The sequence below is a fragment of the Ruditapes philippinarum genome, unplaced genomic scaffold, assembly GCF_026571515.1.
Source record: "Ruditapes philippinarum isolate M1 unplaced genomic scaffold, ASM2657151v2 ctg393_1_1_1_1, whole genome shotgun sequence".
In the NCBI taxonomy this organism is placed as follows: domain Eukaryota; kingdom Metazoa; phylum Mollusca; class Bivalvia; order Venerida; family Veneridae; genus Ruditapes; species Ruditapes philippinarum.
In genome coordinates, this window is record NW_026854713.1 from 374,578 (window position 1) to 387,716 (window position 13,139).

A 13,139-nucleotide genomic window follows, 5' to 3' on the forward strand; every position below is an offset into this window, starting at 1 on the left:
GATTTATGATGGGGTGCAACACTGCCCCCTTCAACGCCCCAGTAATTGTGCATACTATCAATTTTGGCCAAGCTACACTCCTTCAAACTGAAAATTTGCATAACTCTTTGCCCTGCCAACTTATTTAAATATTATTACCCCCCCCCCCCTCCCCTGAAATTAAATTCTTCCAAACATCCCTGGTTAGTCAAACCAGAACAGTTTTTTCTTAGATCAGATAAGAGGATAAAATATTTAAATTGTTAATAAAATTATTATAAATTATGATATACTTTAAATCATATTTTATAATACAGCCTAATTATGATCTATTTACTGCACACTTTGGGCTAGCTGCCACATTGAAATTTAAACATTTTATTTTTAGAATACAAGTAGATATATGATAAATGTACTGAAAAACTGTCAGTTATTGACAATAACTTTCAATAATATCACCATTGTGGGTTTGAATTGTGATTGAAAATATATCCATTTAGTTTACCAACAGTCAATGGGTATACCAGGGTATTTGCTTGTATTTGAAATAATGTATCAAAGTGGGGATTGCAGTTTCCTTCTAGCTGTGGAAAAAGGCCATATATGTATAATGATTACAGTTTCAATGTGACATAAATATAAAAAAAATTATGCTTTCAGAAACAGAAAACTTTATTGATTACATTAAAGACTTTAAATTTCTACACCTTTAAAAGATTTCTCCTTTCTTAACAAATTATTATTACACTGAAAATTTCAAGCATAGAATATTAACCAGAATTTTGCCTGACAACATAATCTATCATTTCATTGCTTGAACTGTCACATTGCTCTTTTTTTTGATTGACAAGAATAGAAATTGAAAAATACCTTTCTAACAAAAGGTCTTAAATTAAAAGAATTTTGATCTGAGTTCCTGATAATCATAATGTCATATTAACAAAGATGGTCATTAAAATTATTATAACACTTGATCATTTTATACATTTTTTTTCAATATAAAATTGGTACAGCATTGTATATCGATATTATGTATAGGAATTATTGTGGATCATCCTCATTATAAATAACCTGAATTGACAGGGAACAAGTATCACAACATACAATATCAAACTTTAACTTAACATCAACCCCAGTCAGAATATAGTTTCCACCACATCTACACTCATATGTATAAACAACATTTTCATTAGCAAGGGGAGATGATTCTGATTTTCCTGTTTCATTTTCTACTGTTAAATTTACTTCATTCTCTCCCTTTGTTGTATTTTCTGCACAAACATCCTGAACTTGTCCAATGCCATTGTTTATATCAAAAATTGGTACATCACCAGTTCCCTTAGTTAAGCATGTTTCACCACAATTATCTCCCTTTACTAAAAAGGTCTTGTCACAATCACTTTCCTTTCCCACACATGCTTTATCATGACTTTTGTCTAAGGAAGATGTTGTAGTTTCACCATTTTCTACATCATATTCCTCATCCTTTTCAAATTCCTCAAAATGTACTGTATCCTGAATAGGATAAGTCTGTGCCAGACATCTCTCCTTCCATTTGACATCATACTGTTCACGCAACCTGTGATCTCGTAATATTGTCCAAGCATGATTTATTTTAATGAATGTTTCCTGATTGGATGCACTGGATGTTGCTTTGTCTGGATGATATTTTAAAGCAAGAGCCTGATAAGCCTTTTTTAATTCTGTCACAGAGGCAGTCTCGGGACATTGCAGTATTTTGTAAAGATTTTCCATTTTTTTTATTGAAACTGTATCATTATATCCATTGATTGATTCAATTGTACATATATTTTGTTCATGAATTTATATAGATCAGTCCACATTTAAAATAGTTAACTGAGCCTAAAATATTCTAGTAAATACAAATGAACATGTTGAGTAAAATATCCGTTGCTGCCTATTTGGCCAATTTAAGTATCTTATGTTATGCTCACTGCATGTGTATGTTGTTCTCTTTATGTTGACCATTTCCAATTGCATATACTGAAATATAGGCAAAATATATGGAATTAAATCAACAAATTTTGCTTTAGATTGCTGTAAATTATTACTGTAAACAAAAATGTGTTTGTTAAACACAAGTGCCCCCCCCCCCCCCCCACTCAGATTCTTTTGAACTCACTTATGGACAGAATAACTGCCAAAAAATTTGTAAACACAGTTTAATACCTTGACAAAGTCATGGCATTATGTAATTGTGAAAAATGTAAGTTGCCAAGTCACTACTATGACTTGTGATGAAGTTGAAAAATATTCAACTTACCAATAAAAACTATATCAGATATAAACAAGAGCCAGTTGAACCGGGTGATGCTCCCCGAATAGGTTTTGGACACAGGAAGGTATACCTCTTGTAATGTCAGAGTTATGTCACAGACAAAGTTCAAAGTGTAAAAACAACCCAAATGTTGTGCACGACACATTGTCTCAATATGGTGATCATTTCTGTGAAATAGTTGTAAAATCTGACTTCAAATAACAAAGTTATGGGCCAGACATGATTTTGCTGCAAGGTCATGCTGTGACCTTGACCTTCAAGGTTGAGACCTAAATGTTGCACGCGACACGTCGATTCAATATGGTAATTATCTCTGTGAAATAGTTGTTAAATCCGACTTCAAGTAACGAAGTTATGGGCCCGACAGGATTTTGCTGCAAGGTCATGCTGTGACCTTGACATTCAAGGTAGCGACCCAAATGTTGCGCGCGACACATTGTCTAAATATGGTGATCATTTCTGTGAAATAGTTTTAAAATCCGACTTCAAATAACAAAGTTATGGGCCGGACACGAATTTGGGACGTACATACGGACGGACTAACGGACGTACAACCCGACAACTATATGCTCCAATGACCAATCACCATACCAAGTTTGAAGTTCCTAGGCCTAAGCATTCTTTAGTTATTGATCGGAAACCGTTTTTACCTACAAGGTCAATGTGACCTTGACCTTTGACCCCTTGACCCCAAAATCAATAGGGGTCATCTGCTGGTCATGACCAATCACCATACCAAGTTTGAAGTTCCGAGGCCTAAGTGTTCTTTAGTGATGGATCGGAAACCGTTTTTACCTACAAGGTCAATGTGACCTTGACCTTTGACCACTTGACCCCAAAATCAACAGGGGTCATCTGCTGGTCATGACCAATCACCATACCAAGTTTGAAGTTCCTAGGCCTAAGCGTTCTTTAGTTATTGATCGGAAACCGTTTTTACCTACAAGGTCACTATTTTGCTTCAAGGTCATGCTGTGACCTTGACCTTCAAGGTAGCGACCCAAATGTTGCGCGCGACACATCATCTAAATATGGTGATCATTTCTGTGAAATAGTTTTAAAATCCGACTTCAAATAACAAAGTTATGGGCCGGACACGAATTGGGGACGTACATACTGACGGACGGACGTCCGGCCGAAATGGAATAAGGGGCCATTTCTTTTGTTATTTTCTATTGTTTAATAGAGGGCCAATGGCCCCTTATTCTATTGTTATGGAATGAATTCTATTGTTCTCTTTTGTTCTGTTTACAGTTAGATGGCCCCCTATCCTTATTTGGTAGTGCGGACGGACAACCCGACGACTATATGCTCCCCCGAAATTTTTCGGAGAGCATAATAAATGTAAGACCTTGAACCCAGTTACCCCAAACTCCATCCAAACTTTAAGGACCAGTTTAGGTATGTTCCTTGTAAATATGAGACATTGGTAAAAAATATGGACACTAAAAATTTAACGTAAAAAAACTATTTCAAGATCTTTGAAATTCGTTTGCAATATTATAAATATTTAAATTTACACAATGAACCTTGCGCCCTTGGGCATTTCCTATTATTCTCTATCTTAATTAACCTAACTTCATCAGTTGGCTGTTCATACGAAGCAGGGTCAGCTCGGCCCTAAAACGTACTCGGGCCCCCGAGTCAGCTCGGCCCTATTCCAACTTGGCACGGGTCAACTCAGCCCACTTTTCTATTTATTAATATATTTGCTTCTTTTATCATCTTATTGTTGGAACCACATAATTGATATATGGACTTATTTACAAACGTGGAAAGATTTTTTCATAAATTATTATTACATTTTTTGGTAATGAAAGAGTTTTCAATGATTTGGGTAATAAAACCTTATTATAATCCATCCTTGTGACAATGCAAAATGCATTGCACATATATGCCATAACGTCCCGGATGCCCTGGATTGTCCCGGAAATCGGACGTCTGTTCAGGAGATGTCCCGGGCATCGATTTGATCCCGAAAAAAAAAAATAATGATATTTTGCAAAATTTTCTTAAATCAATCTCCACATTTCACCTCTCGAACGTAAAACATATTCTGACCTGGTACATATAATACACAGGAACGTTGACACTAACAAGTTTACAATATACAGCCCCCCAATTATCGACTATCGATTCCCCTCGGCAATAGCTTTCTTCATGCATCGGCAATTAACGTACTCTGTTGAATTTGGCAGCGTTTAATGGTCGGGTTAATTAATGGTTTACGGCCCTTAACAATCATCGTTAATACCCGATAATCATTAATTTTTAGATCAATTGCTAACTTGCCGAAAGTCTAATTATTACAAACAATGTAAATATATTCATCAAATAAAAAATTAAAGATGTCAAATAAATTACCTTGCTGTGTTTGTTTTGATGACTGGAAGAATTGCGTTACGTGACATGTAGTAATTATCACGACTTTAAGATATATCGGGTGAACAACATGGCTGTGCCCATTAAACGGGTTTATAACTTACAACTTACTTGCTTTTAGGGAATAATAAATGAAATAAAGAAATACTATAAAATGATAAAGATGTCGACTTAAAAGACAACTTCTAAAACTAGTAAGTTAACTGTTTATCATTAAAATTCAGGAGAAAGTCGTCCTAATTTAATAACGTTATACGATTGACACACCCCCTCCCTACTTTTCCACAACTGCCTCCACATCCATTATTGCCGCGATGAAAAGTGTCCCGGAAAGCTGTCCAAAAATTATGGCATGTATGACATTGCATGTTAATAAATGCATTACATGTTTTATGTATATAAGATAAAGAACATTAAAATTATTTTATATAATAAGTAAACACATTTTTATTTTATATTCTATCGAAGATTACTTTAAAAACAAAAAGCATCAAAACTAATTTTTAACCAATCTGCAGGAAGGAACGAAACAAATTTCTTCTAAAAATACTTTAATTCTACATTAGTACTATGTACAGTCATATAATAATATCAATCATTATCTCCTACGCAGAGATCTCCCATTATCAGTTCAATGCTGCCAAGGGAGGTACACAATGTGAGGATATCTCATTTGAAACAACTTGCCTTGGCTTGATCAGATGCAAGTACAGTAATAAACAAGAACGTGTTTGTAAAACACAAATGCCCCCGGCTCAGATTCTTGTCAGTAGCAATATTTAAAAAAATGTTTACCCATTCACTCAGTTATGGACCGAAAAATTGCCAAAAAATTGTAAACACAAATTATATAGCTTGACAAAGTCATGGCATTTTGTAATTGTGAAAAATATAAGTTGCCAAGTCATTGCTCTGACTTGTGAAGTTGAAAAATATTCAACTTCATGCAAGTTATCTTCCTACCAAATATGAAATACATCTGTCATTAAATAAAGGCTGTATGGGCAAAAGTGTAAAAATCTATTTTGAGCACTGGTGACCTTGACCAAACTGACCCCTAACTCTATCCAAAAGAAGAATACCATGTAAGTTATCTTCCTACCAAATATGAAATACATCTGTCAATAAATAAAGGCTGTATGGGCAAAAGTGTAAAAATCTATTTTTAGCACTGGTGACCTTGACCCAACTGACCACTTACTCCATCCAAAGGAAGAATACCATGCAAGTTATCTTCCTACCAAATATGAAATACATCTGTCAATAAATAAAAGCTGTATGCGCAAAAGTGTAAAAATCTATTTTTAGCACAAGTGACCTTGACCCACTGATCCCTACCCCAATCAAAAGGATGAATACCATGCAAGTTATCTTCCTACCAAATATAAAATATATCTGTCACTTAATAAAGGCTGTATGAGCAAATGTGTAAAAATCTATTTTTAGCACTGGTGACCTTGACCTAACTGACCACTAACTCAATCAAAGTTTATGTTTCTATCAATTATAAATTGAATAAACATCTGTCTATAGAATAAGGTCAATACACCTGTAAAAATCAATTTTTAACATTGGTAACCTTGACATTGGTAACATTGACCTTGACCCAAATGACCCCTTACTACACCCAAAGAAGGAGGACCTACCTTGGCATGTTTGTATTAAACTAAGACATCAACTAAAAAATAAAGGCTGTATGAGCAAAAATGTTTATATTTATTTTTTAAACCAGTGACCTTGACCTTGACCCTAGAGACCGCTTACTCCACAAAAAATTAGAGGACCATCAATGGTATCCACCTACTAAATATGAATGATATCATTAAAGAAATTAAGCAATTAGGAGAAATTTAAGATAAATCCAACTTGCCGAAATAGGTTAACCAGACAAGGCCCTATTTTCAAAGTGAAAAAATGGAAATAACTGGGAAATATGGATGACACAGTTATATAACTTGGCAATATCATGTACTTTGTATAGTCCTATAAATATGACGTCGCTTTGAGATATTTTTGCTTCTGGGCAAAGCAACGTCATATCGAAATTGCTCAAAAACCCATAGCATGTTCCGCCAGAAAATCGGGCGGAACGAAAAACAATGAAGACAGCTTGTATTTACATATTTTTTGACATATTTATGAACAAAACTAAAAAATAAATACCTTTTGTCAAAATAATTAAACTGTCACATCCGAAAAATCATGATTAAATCCTCTCATGTATTTCAATTCCTTTTACAGCCGATAAACAAATCGTGGGCTTAGCGCAAAACGGTTGTAACTCACTTTTTTCCACAAAATAACATTTTTAACATTTTCAATGTATTTTGTGGTTATGCATACCCTCAGAAAGTATTTTGAATGGATTCTAAAAATTAACAAGTTAAATCAATATTTGTCAAAAGGTTGTATCTCAAATTGCTCTTAATTTTCAGCGCAAAATGGTTGTATCTCAAGTTACAACCGTTTTGCGCTGAAAATTCTGATAGTGCAATGGAAGTAAAATAGTATCCTGTTTGTCTTATTTGAATCATAACATGAAAAGAAGGATAAAAAGACAGTGGAAAAGATTTTTTGTTTTGATATATCTAAATAAACCTTAAATATTGGTAAAAACCCAACTAAATTGTGATTTATATTATCACATATTATCTTCATGAAATATATTTAAATGTATATTACACTATAGTTCAATCTCATAAATTAATTCCAATAAATGAAAAAGATCCACTACCACAATCAGCAATTGTTTTATATCAAGTAAATGAAATAACTTTCAAATATTGAAGCACAAATGTCCATATTCTCTCCCCCCCCCCCCACCTTCCCCAATAATAAATACCCCCCCCCCCCCACCTTCCCAATAATAAAATGACAAGGTGGAAAAGATTTAGCCCTTTATGGATCAAAAATTAGCGCCACACTTATTTTTCCAGGGCAGACAAACGTTTCCATATTTTGAAAATTAATGCAAGTACATGTAGATCTAATTCAGACTATCTTCAGTTTATGCTCATAGTAGCAAAACTGATATTGTTGCAGGCACAAAGTCTGTTCATGGAAGGTATGTCAAGGCCCAAAGCTCAGACCCATAACGCTTCAGAAATGCTTTTATTTCTATTTCTCAAGAGCTTCTAAATTTTAGTGTTCTTATCAAGAAAGTTACTCATGACAAATTACCTGAACAATCTATTTCATCTTTTGCAATTTTGAAAGAAGTACAGTGAGTTAAGTGTCAATAAGTATTCTTTGTGGAAGTCAATACTGCCAGTGCTTTGATTACATTTTGCTACTTTTATTTTTTTCAGGCTACAAGCATCTTACATTCTCAAAAACCATATTATTATTATGAATGGCTTAGAAAACTACTATACGGTAGTATATCATAAAAGTATAATTAAAGATAATAAAACGGAAGGGGGTATGGGACCAAATTGAAGGGAGGGAGGTGGGGGGTGTAATGAACAAAGTGGCAGGAACCAAGACCATTGTTAAAATCCCCAAACAAACCAATGAAGGAAAGACACGTAGAATGACACTGTCTTGAAACATGAAATAACAAAAACATAGCTTAAGAGTTTATAATATGAAGCCTTTTAAAATCTTCTTTCCACATACAATGTAGAATTTGCCTAAAAGATGCCCATATTAAACTCTATATCACAAAATTCAGGGAAAATATCAAATTTGAAGAGGACCATGTTTAAATATTATAAACATTCAGTTTTAATTCCGGAATTAGTTTGTTATGACAATCTATGAAGTCTGTAACCCTTGACATGTTGGAATAGAAAATGATCAGTTCTTGTTACAAGTATAGATCCAGGCCAGCCTGAACACATGTGCACACAGTTCAGGTTCTGTAATTGTGGACAGCTCAATTTTAGTACCCGTATATTGATTGATTGATTGGATTGACTTTTCCAAATACAAAGCAGGGCACATCTATTACAGACATTCAGCAGTTTATGAAAATAAGCAAATTGTTCACTAACAAACAGACAGGGTATGTTTTTTTCCAACAATATTGACCATGCACTCTTCCTTATTGACCCTATAGCCAGTAAATTCGGTAAACTTTTGATCTACTTTTAAATCTTTATGAATGTTTATAATACTGCATGTTTGAAACATCGCTTTTCATTGGATAATCGTGACATTTATATAGTTTTTTATACATGGCTGCTGGCGATTCATGAAGAAATCTTACTTTTGACTATAAACATGATGCTTGCTGTATTATAAAGATTGTTGACAGGTTATATGACCGTATATAAACGGCTGTTTGCAATATAACCCTCGCCTACGGCTCGGGTCATATTTACAAAAAGCCGTTTATATAGGGCCATATAACCTGTCAACAATCTAATAATTTACACGGCTGTTTTTGATTCATAAAAACATCTTACTTATTCTCTAAAAAATAATGCTTGTTGTATTATAAATTTGTTATAAAGATTGTTGACAGGTAATATGGCCATATATAAATGGCTGTTTGCAATATAACCCTCGCCTTGTGGCTCGGGTTATATTTACAAACAACTGTTTATACAGGGCCATAATAACCTGTCAACAGTCTTTCTAACTAATCATATAACCAGTAGTTAAATGGTCTTAATTAAGAATCCCTCTTAGTGCAAGCAGTAAGAAATTGCTTCAAGACATTATAGACATTATAAACTTGTAGGTTCGAATCCTGGTTCAGCCACTTTATTTCTTTTAATTTTAAAATAGCCCTTCTCTAAAACCTTTTAATCATTTTTTTGTGTGTATACTATTTGTGTACTTTTTTATTAACTACATCATTCTGTAGCATGTATGTGCTAAAGCATATACGTTTGCATAATGTCACCAAGAAAACTATTGAAAAATATGCGTTCTAGAGAAAAACTTGCGATTGTCCAACATCCCTATGTCTGAGTACTTACGAAAACATCTTGATAAAACAAAAGTTAACACCACACTACTTAAAAGTTATCCTAAAAGTAGATATATTAAAACAATTTCAAATTAATTCAATTCTTCCAATAATTAAGTAAAAGAACAAAAACACAAGAAGTGTGACTCAAACCAGAGACCTTCAGATCAGTAGCCCGTCATCTATACAAATACATGTATACCTCACCTTACTGACATGTGAAGATAACAAATATATCAATATATTCGTTTGATACAAGAGTTTATTCAATGACCTTCATGAAAGTTAATGAAAGATCAAGGACAATATTGTTGGACAATATTACCAAACCAAAATATGCCCAGAAGTAAAAGAAAAATTTTTTTTGGGATATAGAATGTATAACTTCTGCAAATTTAATGTGAACTGGTCAGTGGGCTAAGGTAATTTAAAGGTATTTTAAGATTTTATGAACTTCCTAGAAGGATAAAGTACATGTAATTTGATATTATAACTGAAATTGAAAGGTTAACAAGTAGAAATTTGAAGCTGCGGTCTCATTTACTCCCTGCAGAGCCCAAGACCAACCCGTTAAGTTACCGGGATGAGACGGGACAATCCGGGGTGAAATTATTGTTGGGGTCACACTAACCCGGCAGCACTATGGTAATTCCCAACTAACCAACCAGGATGCGCTCCGGACCATCCAGGCAGAGCCCAGGTGAAGCTACAGTTCTTGCTGGTGCTTCCCCGGTCATTCCCAGATGATGCCTGAAGAGCCCCGGTTGACTAAGGCAGAGCCCCAGTCGATCCAGACAGAGCCCAGGATGATCCAGACAGACCCTCGGTAGATTGAAAACGCGCGATAATGATAAAATAGTTACAGTAATTCAGTTAATGTAATTCAAGATGTTTTTCTGAAAAATCCTTCAGCAAGACTGGATAGAAGGGAAATGGGAAGGTTTTTAATACAAACTAGTGCAATCATCTTTAATTGTCGTGATTCTTTTTTGAAATGAACTGGGCTTTGCTGGGGCTCTACTGGGATCAACCGTAGCTCCATCGTCATCCTCCGGGGCTCTGCCCACATCCTCCGGGCTCTTGCCGGCATTCACCGGGGCTCTGTCAGCATGCACCGGGGCTCTACTGTAGCTCTACTAGCTATATCATACCCCGGTTTGAGCCGGCAGAGCTACGGTGCTTCCCGGTGTAACCCTGTCATTCCGGCAGAGCTAAGGATGAAGCGGCAAAGCCGGATCATCCTGGACCACCCCGGGGATATTAAATATTTTATTCCATCTGGGTACGAATGCTGGATGTTCCCGGATCATCCCCGGACGTTGCCAGCAGAGCTACGGATGTACCCCCGGTTGTTCCCAGTAGAGCCTTGGTCATTCTGGAATCACCCCTGACGTCTAACAGGGCTCTGCCGGGGATAACAGTGAGACTGTAGCTTTTTGAATGATTTTGCTAAAATTGAAGTCCATAATTGTATAATATCAATTGGGATAAGGATTAAATGCCCAGCAGCTGAAAGGGTGGCTAAACCTTACATTTAATTTTGAAATACATGTTACATGTGTCTAAGATAACATTTATACCATTTCTATAGAATAGCATTTATAACTAACCATCAAATTTTAAATTAAGTGGTATAGGCTATATTATCTCTATTGAGGACATTCATTCTCTTCAAACTTATCACTGATTATTCTTACTTTCATTATTTTCATCATTCAAAACATGACTTGTACTTATTTTTATAAGCTTATTTTATCATGGCTACATATATTTTTTGTGATTTAGAAGTAATTTTTTATTTTAACCAATTATTAAATCCTATAAAAAAGATATGAGTTTGAGATACTTCCATTTTGCACAAAGAAAATAATTAGATTTTCTCAAAATTTGTGCGGAAAACAGTTGTAACTTGAGATACTACCCTTTTGCACAAAAAAATATGTAACAAATAATCAAAATTTTATTTGTAAAACGGTTGTAACTTGAACTTATTCAAATATCTTTTTTTTTAAATTATTTTCTTCTTTTTTATTATTTTGTTTCTAATTCCTTAACTAAAATATATATATTTTCATAAAATAAAAGATTTTTATTCATTAACAAAAGTTTTAATAAGTTTTTTCATGCTCCTGTAAAATTTGCTTAAATTGAGTTACAACCGTTTTGCGCTAAGCCCGCGAAATGGCGGCCGTAAAGTGCGCGAAATCTGATTGGCTTATTCAAATGCAAGCGTTTAACTGAGTCAGAACAATCTAACGGAATATTTTTTTAACGAAATAATTGCCCATGCACCGTCAGTGTGTTCGAATATATTTTTCCGTTCAAAAATTTGGAATCAATCTGTTAAGCACCTTGCTTAACCAGTATGGCTGATCGACAAAAACAGATTGATGTTTATATTTTATTTTAAATTGATAAGTACATCGTTTGACAGTTTTTGTGTATGATTGAGCATGAAATTGAAAGAAAATATGATAATCTTTTGAATAAAGCTTGCAAGGCAGGACAATAGACATTTTTGGAATTTTTTATGATGCTATGCGTTTTTGAGCAATAACTATTAGACGTCAGACTTGACCGACATAAACTATAACAAGTCTGTAACGTCTAATATATTGGACTAGTACTTTGTATTGATAAGTAAGTGTGGAAATTATAAAGCCATTAGTATAGATAGAACTTAAGATATTTCCAACTTGCCGTTTTAGGTTAACCATTATTCATTTTCTAAGTGATGAAAAGGGCAATAACTTGGTAAATATGAAAGCCAGAGTTATGTATCTTGCCCATATCATGTACTTTGTATTGATTAGTACGTGTGTAAACTTAGAAGCCATTGGTACAGGTAGAACTTAAGAAAAATCCAACTTGCCGTTCTAGGTTAACCTCATACGGACAGACGGACGGACGGACGGTTCAATTACTATATATCCGGGGGCATAAAAAGTTAATACGTTTAATATGTTGTTTTTTTTCAAAAGTGGGTCGCGTTGACCTGTGCCGAGTTGGTATAGGGCCGAGTTGACTTTACCTTTCATACCACTTACCTTACCTTTATAATTATGTAGGTAGTTTTTATGCCAATGAATTGTTTTGAAAATCGACATAAGACTTTAAAGTAGGAAGAAAAGTGGGTCATTCAAACCATTTATATACCTTTTCTGACGATAATTTTTCCTTTTTCAACTAGATTATTTATTTTGCTTCTTGTCAACGTTAATGGCGTGGTTGAATAAAAGGGGAGTAACTTTGTTAACTGTTTAGTGTGAAATATATAAGAGAAACGAAAAGATACATTTTCGCGGAAAGATTGAAGTATCTATCTACATCTATCCACAGACACTTTGGGTTTGGAGCTCAAAACGCCTTTAAAATCCAAATAAAATGCATATTTGTCAATCCCAGCACATGTACTGATCATATATAAAAAAAACTTAATATAAGCCGTTTTGAAAAAAAAATCATATCGTTTTGAGCTCCAAACCCCAAGTGTCTGTGCATCTATCTACATGTTACTCCCGAACAATAAATTCTGAATATGACTGGGAGGCGCTTGTCAGG

The 13,139-nt window shown here is 34.4% G+C and overlaps 1 protein-coding gene across 1 annotated transcript; it reads right to left on the bottom strand.

Annotated features, from left to right (window-relative positions):
* Positions 1–955: 955 nt before the first annotated feature.
* LOC132740840 (chaperone protein DnaJ-like) lies at positions 956–12,869 on the bottom strand. Its single transcript, XM_060728862.1, has 2 exons — positions 12,735–12,869; positions 956–1,983 (listed from the first exon to the last, which is right to left on the bottom strand). The coding sequence occupies exon 2, from the start codon at positions 1,732–1,734 to the stop codon at positions 1,021–1,023; it is 714 nt and encodes a 237-aa protein (XP_060584845.1). The 5' UTR covers positions 1,735–1,983; positions 12,735–12,869; the 3' UTR covers positions 956–1,020.
* Between the last annotated feature and the right edge of the window lie 270 nt (positions 12,870–13,139).

What these genes read in the sequence shown, in the direction of transcription:
- LOC132740840 (XM_060728862.1), bottom strand. Translation starts at nt 1,734, where the DNA reads ATGGAAAATCTTTACAAAATACTGCAATGTCCCGAGACTGCCTCTGTG.